General features: G+C 40.5%; 1 protein-coding gene across 1 annotated transcript in view; it reads right to left on the minus strand.

Moving 5' to 3' along the window:
• Positions 1-14929, minus strand: part of LOC128666714 (gastrula zinc finger protein XlCGF26.1-like) — a 171979-nt gene that overhangs the window by 573 nt on the left and 156477 nt on the right. Inside the window, exon 5 of the mRNA XM_053721457.1 lies at positions 1-937. This exon is cut by the window's left edge and continues 573 nt beyond it. Within this exon, the coding sequence (XP_053577432.1) occupies positions 1-937 (937 nt within the window). The remainder of the gene's footprint in view (positions 938-14929) is intronic.

Genomic DNA, 14929 nt, shown 5'->3' on the forward strand with positions numbered 1-14929 from the left:
TCTCCTGTATGAACCTTCTGATGATTAGTAAGAGTTAATTTCCGATTAAAACATTTCCCACAGTCAGAACAAGAAAATCCTTTCTCCCCTATATGAATTTTCTGATGCATAATAAGAGTTGATTTCCGAGTAAAACATTTCCCACAGTCAGTACATGCAAAGGCTTTCTCTCCTGTATGAATCTTCTGATGATTAGTAAGAGTTAATTTCCGATTAAAACCTTTCCCACAGTCAGAACAAGAAAATCGTTTCTCCCCTATATGAATTTTCTGATGCATGTAAAGATTTGATTTCTGAATAAAACATTTCCCACAGTCAGAACATGCAAAGGCTTTCTCTCCTGTATGAATCTTCTGATGATTAGTAAGAGCTGATTTCCAATTAAAACATTTCCCACAGTCAGAACAGGAAAATCTTTTTTCCCCTACATGAATGTTCTGATGCATAATAAGAGTTGATTTCCGAGTAAAACATTTCCCACAGTCAGTACATGCAAAGGCTTTCTCTCTTGTATGAATCTTCTGATGATTAGTAAGAGCTGATTTCCGATTGAAACCTTTCCCACAGTCAGAACAGGAAAATGTTTTCTCCCCTGTATGAGTTTGCAGAAGTGTAATAAGCTTTCTTTTACAACTAAAACGTTTCCCACAGTCAGAACATGAAAATGCTTTCTCCCCTGTATGAATTTTCTGATGCTTCTTAAGATTTTTTTTACGACTAAAACGTTTCCCACAGTCCGGACATGAAGATGGTTTCTCTCCTGTGTGACTTTTCAAATCTCTATAAAGCTCTGATTTCTGGATAAAACATTTCCCACATTCAGAACATGGAAATGCTTTTTCTCCTGTATGAATTTTCTGGTGACTAATAAGATGCAATTTCTGAATATTACATTTCCCACATTCAGAGCATGAATCATTGCAGTTTGTAAATTCACCTGTTAAAAGGAAACACAATGGAGGTAACATTATTTATTAAAAGTACACTGATGTTAAAATAAACTCATTATTCAGAAAGAGCAGCAGTTTTAAATAAACTTTCCAATTTACTACCATTATCAAATGTTGCAGTATTTTTATGCACACATTCTGAGGCACAAGCTCCTACTGAGCATGTGCACCAGCTCACAAGGTATACATATACTAGTCGGTGATCGGCTGATGTCTGTCACATGAAACAGGAGGCCTTACAATTGGAGAAAAAATACTTTTGCTAGAATAAAATTAATCTACTCATTTTAAATTCAGAGTGTTGTTGTGAGTGATAAATAACCAGCCCCGACAAGTGGCTGGTTATTGCTACAGTGAGCTTGTGGTAGCAATTAGCACTGAGAAAATTAAACAGAAATCAGATCTCTGGTTAATTTTATAAATGTCCACCAAATGCCCCCAAAATACAGTGTAATATACTTTGTTAAAAAACAAAGACAGTAGCATCTTCATTTTTTTTATTTATTTATAACCAATAAAGGGTACGGTAATACAAATTGTATCATCAGCCCACCTCGCAGCGTGGGCTAAGAGACAGAAACACCAATAATACAGTAAATTAAGGTATCATACATTGGCATATATGTAAAATTAAAGAGCACAGTTGAAATTGTGACATTAAGCGTTTTCAAAGGATTAATAAATATGTGTCAGTACCGCAATATTGTGGTTTTTAATATTATTTAAACTTAACCTAAAATACAAACACAAAAACAAAAAACATACACACACAAAAAAAAGCAAAAAAACCAAACAAACAAGCAAACATAGAACAATCATTTCTTTCCATAAACTAGATATGGGTAACTGTTAGTGTTAGGGTAGATATTGTACTGCTTTACAGTGATGTATGAGTACTCTTCTAAGGTAGTTAGAATCCTAAGGACATTTGATAAGCCCGAGCAGAACAGTTAGTCAAGCATGAAGTTACTTCTAGATACACGGGCGTTCCCTTGAAGAGATGGCAGTGACTATTGACTTATAATATTAGAAAAGTGGAATCCTCTATACAAGCTGAATAAGTCTCACAATGATATTAAGATAAGCAAGAAATGTTAAGTGGTTATATAAAGTTTCTATGACGCACAAAATAAACTAAAAGTAAAGGGTATTTCATGCTTTAAGATGCTTTTCCCAAAGTGGGAGTGTTATCTCTTTTGAGTCGTGTGCCCATCCTACGAGCCCGCTATTAAACAGATTCCACCTGTAACATTGTTTCAGAGGAAGAAATAATTATCTTTGTTGATATTTGTTAAAGTAAACAAATTAAGTATTATACAAACTTATATACAACACCCATCTGTCTAAACATGCATAATTAAGTTTTTGTTTTGTTTTTAAAAACCCACACAATAATAAATTATGTAATTTAACCTAGAGGTAAACCTAGGACCAAAAATTCAACTAAAGATTAATTTCCAGTCATGAAACAATCAGTCACCTTAGCTGCTCTGTGTTAACAAAAGTGGAGACCTGTATAAGAGATATGCATTTTGCAAAATAAAAGCATTACACGGAAGAAGTGTTAAACTAATCTCCTAATGTGTTCAGTACTTGAAAAAGAAATCAAATAAATGGAGCCTTCATATAGATAGTAATCAATCCTATCCGTAAACTATACATGTAGGACTGCGAGCTTTGGGGTGTATATTATACTACTATACATTGGGGTATGGGCACTTATGCTAAGCTAGTAGGAGTCTAAATAGTACTTAATAGGGATATACCCCTGTTCAGCTGATTAATGTTGCACATAAACCACCTCAATGTCAATACATTAACAAAGGCAAGCAGCGTAACTCCAATCATAACAAACACCATTGATGTGACAGTAAGCCCTATCAAAAGCATTAATTTTATCAGTTCCGGTTGTTAGATTTCCCAAAATAAGTGTGCAGTGTCTATCCCTGGGAGGGTGTCAGGGTGCCAGGAATCAGACTGAGACGAGAAGTGCAAAAATAATCACACCTTTATTAATAGCAAAAAATAATAAAAAGTCCACAAGTCAAATAACAAGCCAGGAATCAAAACCAGAGCTGGTAGTCAGACAAGCCGAGTCAGTAGCCAAAGCGAGTAGTCAGACGAGCCGGAATCAGGAACTAGGAGAACAGCAGAGTCAGGAACAAGCCAGGGATCAGGAACCAGGAGGGACGTCAGACAGCCAGGTAATACACAGGAGCTCTCACAAACAGGTCTGAGACAACGCAAGGGCAAAGCATACTGAACAAAGGCCCTTTAAATAATAAGTGATGACATCACAATTCTGAGACTGCATCCTGTCTCACATGGATGATGTAAACCAGTCTGGCCATAAAAGGAAGTACAGGAAGTGAGCAGCATCTCCCAGAATGCACCAAAGTCAGCAAGAGAGGTGAGTATGGCTGCCCGCAGCACATGGCAAACAAGGCAGGAAAAAACCCTGACAGAGGGGGGCGGTCTGTGTATTCCATGATTACCCCTTCTAATACCTGTAAGTGTGACCCTAGAAATATCCCATCTAGATATATCTTTGCAGTAAACAGTTTAGTATGAGTAGGTTATTCTAGGGACTTATGAGCATAGGAGCATAGACATACGCTGCCCGCTCATGCATTGGTTATTAAGGGTTTTATTTCAGGGAGGGAGTTTAGAGGTTCCTGTATGAAGTAGACCAAATATGGAAAATCAGTGGGGTTAAGGTGTGATACAGAATTTGCTGCCATTTTATAGATAAAAATAAAAATAAATAAAAACAAAGTGAAACAACAGAAAAGGCCAACAGGGCCAAAACAGCATCTCCCAGAATGCACCAAAGTCAGCAAGAGAGGTGAGTAAAATGGCTGCCAGCAGCACATGGCAAACAAGGCAGGAAAAAACCCTGACAGAACTCTCCCCTCAACGACCCCTCCCCCGCGGGAGGACAAAAGGCTTATTGGGGAAACGGGCATGGAAGGCACGGAGAAGGGCGGGAGCATGAACATCAGAGGAGGGAACCCATGAACGCTCCTCTGGACCGTAGCCCCTCCAATGAACCAAATACTGTACGCGGCCCCTGGACATACGAGTCAATAATGCCGCTGACCTCATACTCCTCATGATTGTCAACAAAGATAGGACGGGGACGAGGCAACACAGTGGTAAACCGATTACAAACCAATGGTTTCAAGAGGGAGACATGAAAAACATTGGAGATGTGCATTGCAGGAGGAAGGTCAAGAGCGTAGGCCACAGGATTGACCCGTCGGAGTATTCGAAAAAATCCAACATAACGGGGTGCCAGTTTATTGGAAGGCACACGAAGGTTCAAGTTGCGGGAGGACAGCCAAACTCTCTCACCAACCTGGTAGGAAGGTGCAGGCAGATGCCTACGATCAGCCTGGAACTTTTGGCGCTGCATAGAACGATGAGCCTCAAGTGTGGGTGAGTGTATGAGGATGTCGTCTAAGTACACCACAACACACTGTTGCAACATATCTCATAGGACATCATTAATAAATTCCTGGAAAACAGCAGGAGCATTACATAGGCCAAAGGGCATTACAAGATACTCATAATGCCCACTCCTGGTGTTAAATGCTGTTTTCCATTCGTGGCCCTCCTTGATCCTAACGAGATTGTACGCTCCTCTCAAATCAAGTTTAGAAAAGACCGTAACTCCCTTGAGGCGGTCAATGAGTTCCGTAATGAGCGGAATAGGGTAAGCATTCCTAATGGTAAGACGATTAAGACCCCTATAATCGATGCATGGTCTTAACTCGCCACCCTTTTTCTTCACAAAGAAGAAGCCAGCACCTGCAGGAGAGCAGGATTTGCAGATGATCCCCCGTGACAAAGCATCGGAAAAATACTCCTCCATAGCACAATTCTCTGCAACTGACAGAGGGTAAACCCGGCCCCGAGGAGGAATGGCTCCGGGTTGCAGGTCTATGGCACAATGGTAAGACCAGTGAGGAGGCAACGTACCGGCACGCACCTTGTCAAAAACATCTAGGAACTCTCGGTACTCCTCTGGCAATTGAGATACCGAAGAAGTGCACAAGACTTTAACTGGTTTCTGAAGACAAGTGGAAATACATTGCGGAGACCACGACAAAATTTCGGACCTGCGCCAGTCGAGACTGGGATTGTGCTTTTGGAGCCAGGGATAACCCAGAACAACCGGAAAATGCGGAGAGTTTATCACCTGGAACTGGAGGGTTTCAAAATGGAGAACCCCAACAGCCATGGATAACGGAGCAGTTTCGTGAGTAACAAGTGCGGGCTGAAGGGGCCTGCCATCAATGGCCTCAATAGCAAGCGGAACGGACCGAGGCAAAGCAGGAATGGAGTGCTTTGATACAAAAGCACTGTCAATGAAATAGCCCGCAGCACCGGAGTCAAGAGCCTGGGTGACTATGGAGGAGTCCACCCAGGAAAGGACAACCGTGACCAAAGGTTTCTCCTTTAGCGTTTCCGGGGACAAGGATAAACCACCTAAGGTCTGCCCCCGACAGGACCTTAGGTGTGAGCATTTCCCGGCCGTGTAGGACAAGACTTCAAAAGGTGGCCCTGTAACCCACAATAGAGGCAGAGCCCCTCCCTCCTCCTAAAGGCCCTCTCTGCCGCGGAGAGACATGTGAATCCCAACTGCATCGGCTCAGCAGTACCTGGTGACTCGGGACCAGGAGGCATGGGAGGAGAGGGAGGCATGGGTGGGAATGAACACATAGGAGACAACGGTTCAGGAGGCTTCCGCAAGCGCTCCTTGAAAGAAGGCCTCTCACTTAGTCTGATGTCAATTAGGATAAAAAAAGACACCAATGCCTCGAGATCTTCTGGTAAATCTCTGGCAGCAACTTCGTCTTTTATCACATCAGAGAGCCCATGAAAGAAGGCGGCAACAAGGGCTTCATTGTTCCAGCCTACCTCTGCTGCAAGCGTACGGAACTCAATGGCATACTGAGCAACAGATCTTGTACCTTGCAGAATGGACATGAGTCGTTTAGCAGCAGAGGAGGAGCGAACCAGAACATCAAATACCCTTCGAAAGGAGGCCACAAATTCAGGGTAATTTGAAATCACAGGTTTATTAGTCTCCCACAAGGGATTAGCCCAGGCAAGAGCAGTGTCAGAGAGTAACGAGATGAGAAATCCCACCTTAGCTCTGTCAGAGAGAAACGCCTGAGGTAACATCTCAAAGTAAATGCCCACCTGGTTCAAAAACCCTCTGCACTGATTAGGATCGCCTCCATATCGCTGAGGTAGAGGTGCAGAACCGGACAAGCTCCTGGTAGGACTAGGTGCATCAGTGGAAACAGGAGCAGCCATAACTTGCAGGACACTTTGGTCCAAATGTGTAGTGCGAGTCAGCAGGGTTTGCAGGGCTAGTGCAAATTGATTCAAGCGGTGATCCTGTTCATCCATCCTGGAAATTATGGCAGGTAAAGGTGTCAGGCTTTTGGGTGTACTGTTTCTTTAATTAGAATTCAACCAATCATATCTTACTTACTCCCATAAAACACCTGTTCACTGAACACACCTTGCTTAGTATTTTGTTATTTTCCTCAGAGTAACACTGAGCCTCTCATACCTCTGGAAGGTTAAAATTGAATCTTAACTTATCATCAACTCAAGTTACCTCATTCAAGATCTTCCTTCTTCGGATCTCATATTTAATTCCAGCCTGTTGCAACATCTTTTGGAATTCTTACTTTGGCAAGTACTTTCATTTATTCAAGACTGTCTTTATTTTGGGGAGTTACGTTACTTGTTTCATCTTATCAGCTCATATTATTTTACAAACCAAGGCTGTGGCAGCCATAAAGAATAACCGGTTATTGAAGCTCTATTCTGTTAATCTTATTTGTTCTGTTATATTATCCTTATGTTGATTTCTGCTGCACCGGAGAATCGTGACGTCACACGCTGACTGTTAGCTGGTTTCAGCGTGTCTCTACTGCTGCTGCACCCGCAGCCTACAGAACCCGGAAGTGTTTGTCCTTACTTACCGCACTCACAGTTCTCTAGGTACATTACCACGTTTGCAACTATAACTATTTCTGCAGAAGTTCTCCATTATAACAATCTATCAATACTACATTGGATAAGACTTACTTGCTGTGTGTTTAATATCTCATGTTACGCAATATATTATAATTACTCCTTACTTATTCTTAAGAAAGTTTCACCTATTCCTATATCCTTTTGTATTATTACAAGCCTGCTTATTTCCAAGATTGCATTAGATTTTGATTCCTATATTACAGACAATACTTTAGTGTGTATTTTTTTGTAGGGAAACATTATTCTTATATTAACTGCACATATATCCATATGGGTTTACCAAGTAATAGTACTCTCAATTGATATTGTGCTACATACCTATACTTGTAATCATACTAAGCAGGATTGATTGTTACATAATACTAAGCCATAAAAGAAAATGGAACCTGCTGAAATTCCCCAAGTAGTCTATAACCTGAGTCAAAAGGTAGACAAAATGGGACAGGCTATCCTGGATTTACAACTAGAAAATCAGGTTCTCAGAGAGCTTATAAAGGAGGTAAAAGAACAACAAACCCCCAGTTCTGAACCACAGATAAGCTTGCCAGAATTATATAATGGAAATAGGAAAACCTATAGGCAGTTTAAAAATGCCTGCTACCTGCTCTTCAATTTAAAACCAAAAACTTACCCCACTGACAGGGTAAGGGTTTTGTCCACAATATCTTTTCTAAGATCTGAACCCAGAATTTGGGCAGATCATTTGTGTGAAACAAATGACCCCCTACTAGATTCACTAACAAATTTTTTCCAAGCTATGGATGAGCTATATAGAGATACTGATATTCAACTAACGGCTGAACAAAAGATGAGGAGCTTAAAACAAGGAAAAAAGACAGTGGAGGAATATACCACTGAATTTAAGCTGTACGCATCAGACTCAGCATGGAGTTTGGTTTCGCTCAGAAACCAATTTAGATTGGGACTGTCTGATCCTGTCAAGGATGAGCTAGCACGTATAGAGCTTCCAAGTACCCTGGATGCATTAATAAAAGTCTCAACCCAAATCGACCGGAGGCTCAGGGAACGCAAAGCTGAACGTGGTTATTCAGATCCAACATTTAAAGCCACTATGTCCACCTCTGCACACATAAAATCACCTCCAATGGAGCATGTCACCCCTATGGAAATAGGAGTTATACGTGGACCATTAACCCCTGAAGAAAGGATAAGAAGAAGAACTAATCACCTCTGTATGTATTGTGCTAATCCCAGTCATACAGTTATGAATTGTCCAACACTACAAAAAAATAAAAAGAGTAAGTTTGTTCATATTAACAACACTCAAAGTCTAGATAAACAAATTTCTTATTGCAAACTATCTCTCCTGTTGCAGTGGGACCTCAATAGATTGTCTACTTCTGCCATCGTTGACTCTGGAGCCTTTGGAAACTTTATAGACAAATCTACTGTATTGAAAAATAAAATACCAATTGTATTAAAGAAAACACCAGTTTCAATCAAAGTTATTGATGGCTCTGTAATTGCAAATAGTCCTATAACTCACAACACAGTACCTATATTAGTTATTACTGAAGATGGCCACACCGAATATATAACATTCGATGTAATTCCATCACCTCATTTTCATATAGTATTAGGGTTATACTGGCTTCAGACACACAATCCCTATATAGATTGGTCAACTTTAACTGTTGCCTTCCAATCAAAATTCTGTGAAAATACATGCTTCCCACATCATAAAATACTACACACAGAATTAGAACAGATTCAAATACCGGAACCATACCAGGACTTCATAGAGGTCTTTAGTAAAGTTGAGGCAGAAACTCTTCCACCCCATCGGGTTTATGATTGCCCAATTGAATTAATTCCAGGCGCAACATTACCGGTTGGTCATTTGTATCCATTGAGTCACCCTGAGTTGTTACATCTAAAACAATACTTACAAGATAATCTTCGAAAGGGTTTCATCAGACCCTCTTCTTCACCCACAGCAGCTGGAATGTTCTTTGTAACCAACAAAGACAATTCACTCAGGCCGATAATAGATTACCGAGAGCTTAATAAACGAACAGTAAAAAACCGATATCCGTTACCTCTCATACCGGAATTAATTGAAAGATAAAGTAATGCTACCATCTTTACTAAGTTGGACTTGCGTGGGGCATACAATCTCATACGTATAAGAGAAGGAGACGAATGGCTCACAGCTTTCAGAACTCGGTATGGACTCTATGAGTACCTAGTGATGCCATTCGGTCTCTGTAATGCCCCCGCAACGTTCCAACACTTTATTAATGATATCTTCCGGGATTTATTAGACATATGTCTAGTAGTATACTTAGACGACATCTTAATTTACTCCAACAATTTGCCAGAACATATAAAACATGTCCGTTGGGTATTAGCTCGGTTACAAACACATAAACTATATGCCAAATTAGAAAAGTGTTCATTCCACAATACCACTATCTCATTCTTAGGTTACACTATATCTCCTGCTGGTATCCAAATGCAAACCGAGAAGGTTGATTCAGTAAAAAATTGGCCAACTCCTAAAGATAAGAAGTCTCTCCAAAGGTTTTTGGGGTTTGCCAATTATTACAGAAAATTTATAAAGAACTTTTCATCAATAGTGAGACCACTCACACAACTTACTGGTTCAACCCAACAATTCCATTGGAATGAAAGTCATTCCAAAGTATTTGACTTCTTGAAACAAACTTTCACAGAAGCACCCATACTCAAATTTCCTAATGTTGATTTACAATACGTATTGGAAGTTGACTCCTCAGACTTTGCGATTGGGGCAGTACTTTCACAACAGAAAACACCCAAAGATCCTCTACATCCAATCTCCTACTTTTCAAAAAGTATGACATCAGCAGAGAGGAATTACGCAATAGGAGACAAAGAATTACTCGCCATCCGTAAATCCTTAGAATTTTGGAGACACCTACTAGAAGGTGCAAAAATGCCCTTCATAATTTATACGGATCACAAAAACCTCCAATACCTGCAAAATAACAAGACTTTATCATCCAGACAGGTACGGTGGAGTCTTTACTTTGCAAGATTCGACTTTCAAATTCAATACCGCCCAGCAAACAAAAATGGAAAAGCGGATGCACTCTCTCGACAACTATCCGAACCTATTCCTAACGAAAATCCTACTGCTATAATTCCTCCTGAACGCTTCATTGGATTAACTTCAGACTTTCTAACTGATATAAAGAACTCTTCAAAAAATTCACCTACTGACACTAAGGTTCCTTTGGAATTGAAAGACGGATTATACTACTACAAGAATATGATTTATATTCCTAAAGAATTGAGACAACAAATTTTACAACATCACCATGATTCACCCTTAGCTGGACATCCAGGGGAATCACGCACCATTGAACTCATAACAAGGACTTATTGGTGGCCTCATTTGAAGGAAACTGTTTCAGATTATATAAAGAGTTGTGTTACTTGTCAAGTATGCAAAACTGAGCGGAAATTACCTTATGGACTTTTATTATCAATTCCAACATCTGACAGACCTTGGAAACAAGTAGGAGTTGACTTCATTGTGGACCTACCTCCATCAAAGAATTATACCACCATCATGGTAGTTGTCGATAGTTTTACCAAAATGTCACATTTTATTCCATTTCATAAGCTTCCCACTTCAGCAGAAACAGCTAACTTATTTATACAACATGTGATTCGGCTTCATGGGGTACCAACAGTTTTGATATCTGACAGGGGATCCCAGTTCACATCTAAATTCTGGAAAAGTCTCTGTCAGTCTCTTAACATAACCCATCAATACACCACTGCATTTCATCCACAAGCAAACGGACAGGTTGAGAGAATTAATCAGTGGTTAGATGAGTACCTACGATGTTTTTGTTCCTACCAGCAAGACAATTGGATAACATACTTACCCTTCGCTGAATTTTCCTACAATAATCTTACTAATTCATCCACAAAATTATCTCCATTCTTCGCAAATTATGGGTACCATCCAACCATCACTTCAGTTAGTACTACTCCTTCCAATTCTCCTCTCGTAGATGAATGGAATAATGCACTTCTAGACAATTTTCGCGTTATCAAGGAAAACATTTCAAAAGCTCAGACTTCCCAAAAGCACTATTATGATTTGAGACACAGACAACCACCTTCATATCAAATTGGAGACCAGGTATGGTTGTCAACGAAAAACCTAAAGCTACATCTTCCTAGTAGGAAAATGACACAAAAATTCTGTGGACCTTTCCCTATCACTAGGGTAATAAATCAGAATGCAGTCACTCTGGATTTACCATCATCTATGAGAATACATCCGACTTTCCATGTTTCCCTCCTCAAACCATACGTTCCTACTAGAAATAACACTCCCCAACTACTACCGACCACTTCCATCCAAGACTCAGAAATCTATGAGGTTAAAGAAGTACTTGATTCAAGGTTTTCCAAGGGTATTCTGGAATATTTAATTAGGTGGAAGGGGTATTCGGAGGAAGATGACTCCTGGGAACCCGCATCTAATCTTAATGCTCCTCGACTTGTTTCCCAATTCCACAGGAGATATCCAGATCGCCCCAGACTTCAAGCTGAGGATCAGCTTGTTTGAGGGGGGAGTCATGTCAGGCTTTTGGGTGTACTGTTTCTTTAATTAGAATTCAACCAATCATATCTTACTTACTCCCATAAAACACCTGTTCACTGAACACACCTTGCTTAGTATTTTGTTATTTTCCTCAGAGTAACACTGAGCCTCTCATACCTCTGGAAGGTTAAAATTGAATCTTAACTTATCATCAACTCAAGTTACCTCATTCAAGATCTTCCTTCTTCGGATCTCATATTTAATTCCAGCCTGTTGCAACATCTTTTGGAATTCTTACTTTGGCAAGTACTTTCATTTATTCAAGACTGTCTTTATTTTGGGGAGTTACGTTACTTGTTTCATCTTATCAGCTCATATTATTTTACAAACCAAGGCTGTGGCAGCCATAAAGAATAACCGGTTATTGAAGCTCTATTCTGTTAATCTTATTTGTTCTGTTATATTATCCTTATGTTGATTTCTGCTGCACCGGAGAATCGTGACGTCACACGCTGACTGTTAGCTGGTTTCAGCGTGTCTCTACTGCTGCTGCACCCGCAGCCTACAGAACCCGGAAGTGTTTGTCCTTACTTACCGCACTCACAGTTCTCTAGGTACATTACCACGTTTGCAACTATAACTATTTCTGCAGAAGTTCTCCATTATAACAATCTATCAATACTACATTGGATAAGACTTACTTGCTGTGTGTTTAATATCTCATGTTACGCAATATATTATAATTACTCCTTACTTATTCTTAAGAAAGTTTCACCTATTCCTATATCCTTTTGTATTATTACAAGCCTGCTTATTTCCAAGATTGCATTAGATTTTGATTCCTATATTACAGACAATACTTTAGTGTGTATTTTTTGTAGGGAAACATTATTCTTATATTAACTGCACATATATCCATATGGGTTTACCAAGTAATAGTACTCTCAATTGATATTGTGCTACATACCTATACTTGTAATCATACTAAGCAGGATTGATTGTTACAAAAGGTGGATTATTAGCACCATCAGGATTCATGGCCCTTGCGTAATGTCAGGGTGCCAGGAATCAGACTGAGACGAGAAGTGCAAAAATAATCACACCTTTATTAATAGCAAAAAATAATAAAAAGTCCACAAGTCAAATAACAAGCCAGGAATCAAAACCAGAGCTGGTAGTCAGACAAGCCGAGTCAGGAGCCAAAGCCAGTAGTCAGACGAGCCGGAATCAGGAACTAGGAGAACAGCAAAGCCAGAAACAAGCCAGGGATCAGGAACCAGAAGGGGCGTCAGACAGCCAGGTAATACACAGGAGCTCTCACAAACAGGTCTGAGACAACGCAAGGGCAAAGCATACTGAACAAAGGCCCTTTAAATAATAAAGTGATGACATCACAATTCTGAGACTGCATCCTGTCTCACATGGATGATGTAAACCAGTCTGGCCATAAAAGGAAATACAGGAAGTGAGCAACATCTCCCAGAATGCACCAAAGTTGGCAAGAGAGGTGAGTAAAATGGCTGCCCGCAGCACATGGCAAACAAGGCAGGAAAAAACCCTGACAGAGGGGGGCGGTCTGTGTATTCCATGATTACCCCTTCTAATACCTGTAAGTGTGACCCTAGAAATATCCCCTCTAGATATATCTTTGCAGTAAACAGTTTAGTATGAGTAGGTTATTCTAGGGACTTATGAGCATAGGAGCATAGACATACGCTGCCCGCTCATGCATTGGTTATTAAGGGTTTTATTTCAGGGAGGGAGTTTAGAGGTTCCTGTATGAAGTAGACCAAATATGGAAAATCAGTGGGGTTAAGGTGTGATACAGAATTTGCTGCCATTTTATAGATAAAAATAAAAATAAATAAAAACAAAGTGAAACAACAGAAAAGGCCAACAGGGCCAAAACAGTAACGGGAGGCATGGAACCGTAACAGTACACTGTAATAGGCTGGTAGGCTGGCTCCCAATCAATTGCTATGAACCAAGATGAGTATTGTAAGAAGCCTTATTAAAAATGTTGCTGACAGTGTGCAGTATAGCAGTAAATCAGGCTGTGGTTATTATTCAAAGTGCAGGTTAGCCGATCAAGTTAGTAGTGGCATTCCAACTCAGTAGCCATAGGAAACAGTTAGGTCAGGATCTACAGGCGTTGGCCCACTCCTTCCCTGGATAGAACGAGCGGTTCATGGTGTGAATCTGGTGGCCATCTTAGTTGCGGCAAGTTAAGAGATCGCTCAGCTGTGCTGCGTTCACAGATGCATTGCAGGCCAAAATGTTTTTTCCTATAAACATGCTGTGTGTTGAGCCACAGCCCTGGCTATACGAAGAGCGGGAGACACTGCTGAGCAGACATACTCTGTTGCACCACTATGGTGTATGACTTTGAAGAAGGTTTTAGTTCGTGGAAGGTTCCATCATCTGGCAAGAGAAATGCAGAGGGGTCACGAGATGGTGCAGCATCACAGCACAATTCAGGCTGCGCAACATCCAACGGCATGATGTCCCAGGAGAGAACCCGCAGTGGCAGCAGTCGGTCACCGGATTTAAAGTTAAAGGCAAGCTCCAGCGTCCTAGGAGGTCTCTGGTTGGACTGGAGCATTTCATGCAGAGACAAGCAGGACGTTATAAGGTGATCCAAGCGAGGCATGAACACAGCCTTCAATTTGTCAATTATTGAGGCCATCTAGCTCCGCTTTTTCAATGTTTGTTCTACGGAGTAGAGGTCCACGTGGAGTCCCGAGTTGCTGGTGCTACGACTGGGGGCTAGGGCAGATGGTACGCCCTTCACAATCAAAGAGTCGGCTGACGATAACCGGAGCAGGGTCCCCCAGCAAGACATAAAACGTGGGTAACTGGATGGTTGCTGTATAGCAAGTAAAAAGTCACATTTGAGGCTTGCAGGTGCGGAGCTCCTGTTACTTGCTTCCATTCAGTAGTACCGCCCACCGGAAGTCCGCATCTTCATTTTTTAATAAAGTAACTGCACTTAGCAGTTTTTGGGGACTAAAGTTGGCGGCTGTAGGGTGTTTGGAATGCCATTTTTTTCTGTCTATGGGAACTGTGTGTTCCCTGTAAATATATATGTATATGCTTTTATATATATATATATATATATATATATATATATATATATATATATATATATATATATATATCATGTAATTGGCAAGAGTCCATGAGCTAGTGATGTATGGGATATTCATTCCTACCAGGAGGGGGCAAAGTTTCCCAAACCTCCAAAATGCCTATAAATACACCCCCCACCACACCCCCAATTCAGTTTTACAAACTTTGCCTCCTATGGAGGTGGTGAAGTAAGTTTGTGCTTGTTTTTTTATGATTTGTTCTA

Source organism: Bombina bombina, chromosome 7 (genome assembly GCF_027579735.1).
Source record: "Bombina bombina isolate aBomBom1 chromosome 7, aBomBom1.pri, whole genome shotgun sequence".
NCBI classification, from domain to species: Eukaryota; Metazoa; Chordata; class Amphibia; order Anura; family Bombinatoridae; genus Bombina; species Bombina bombina.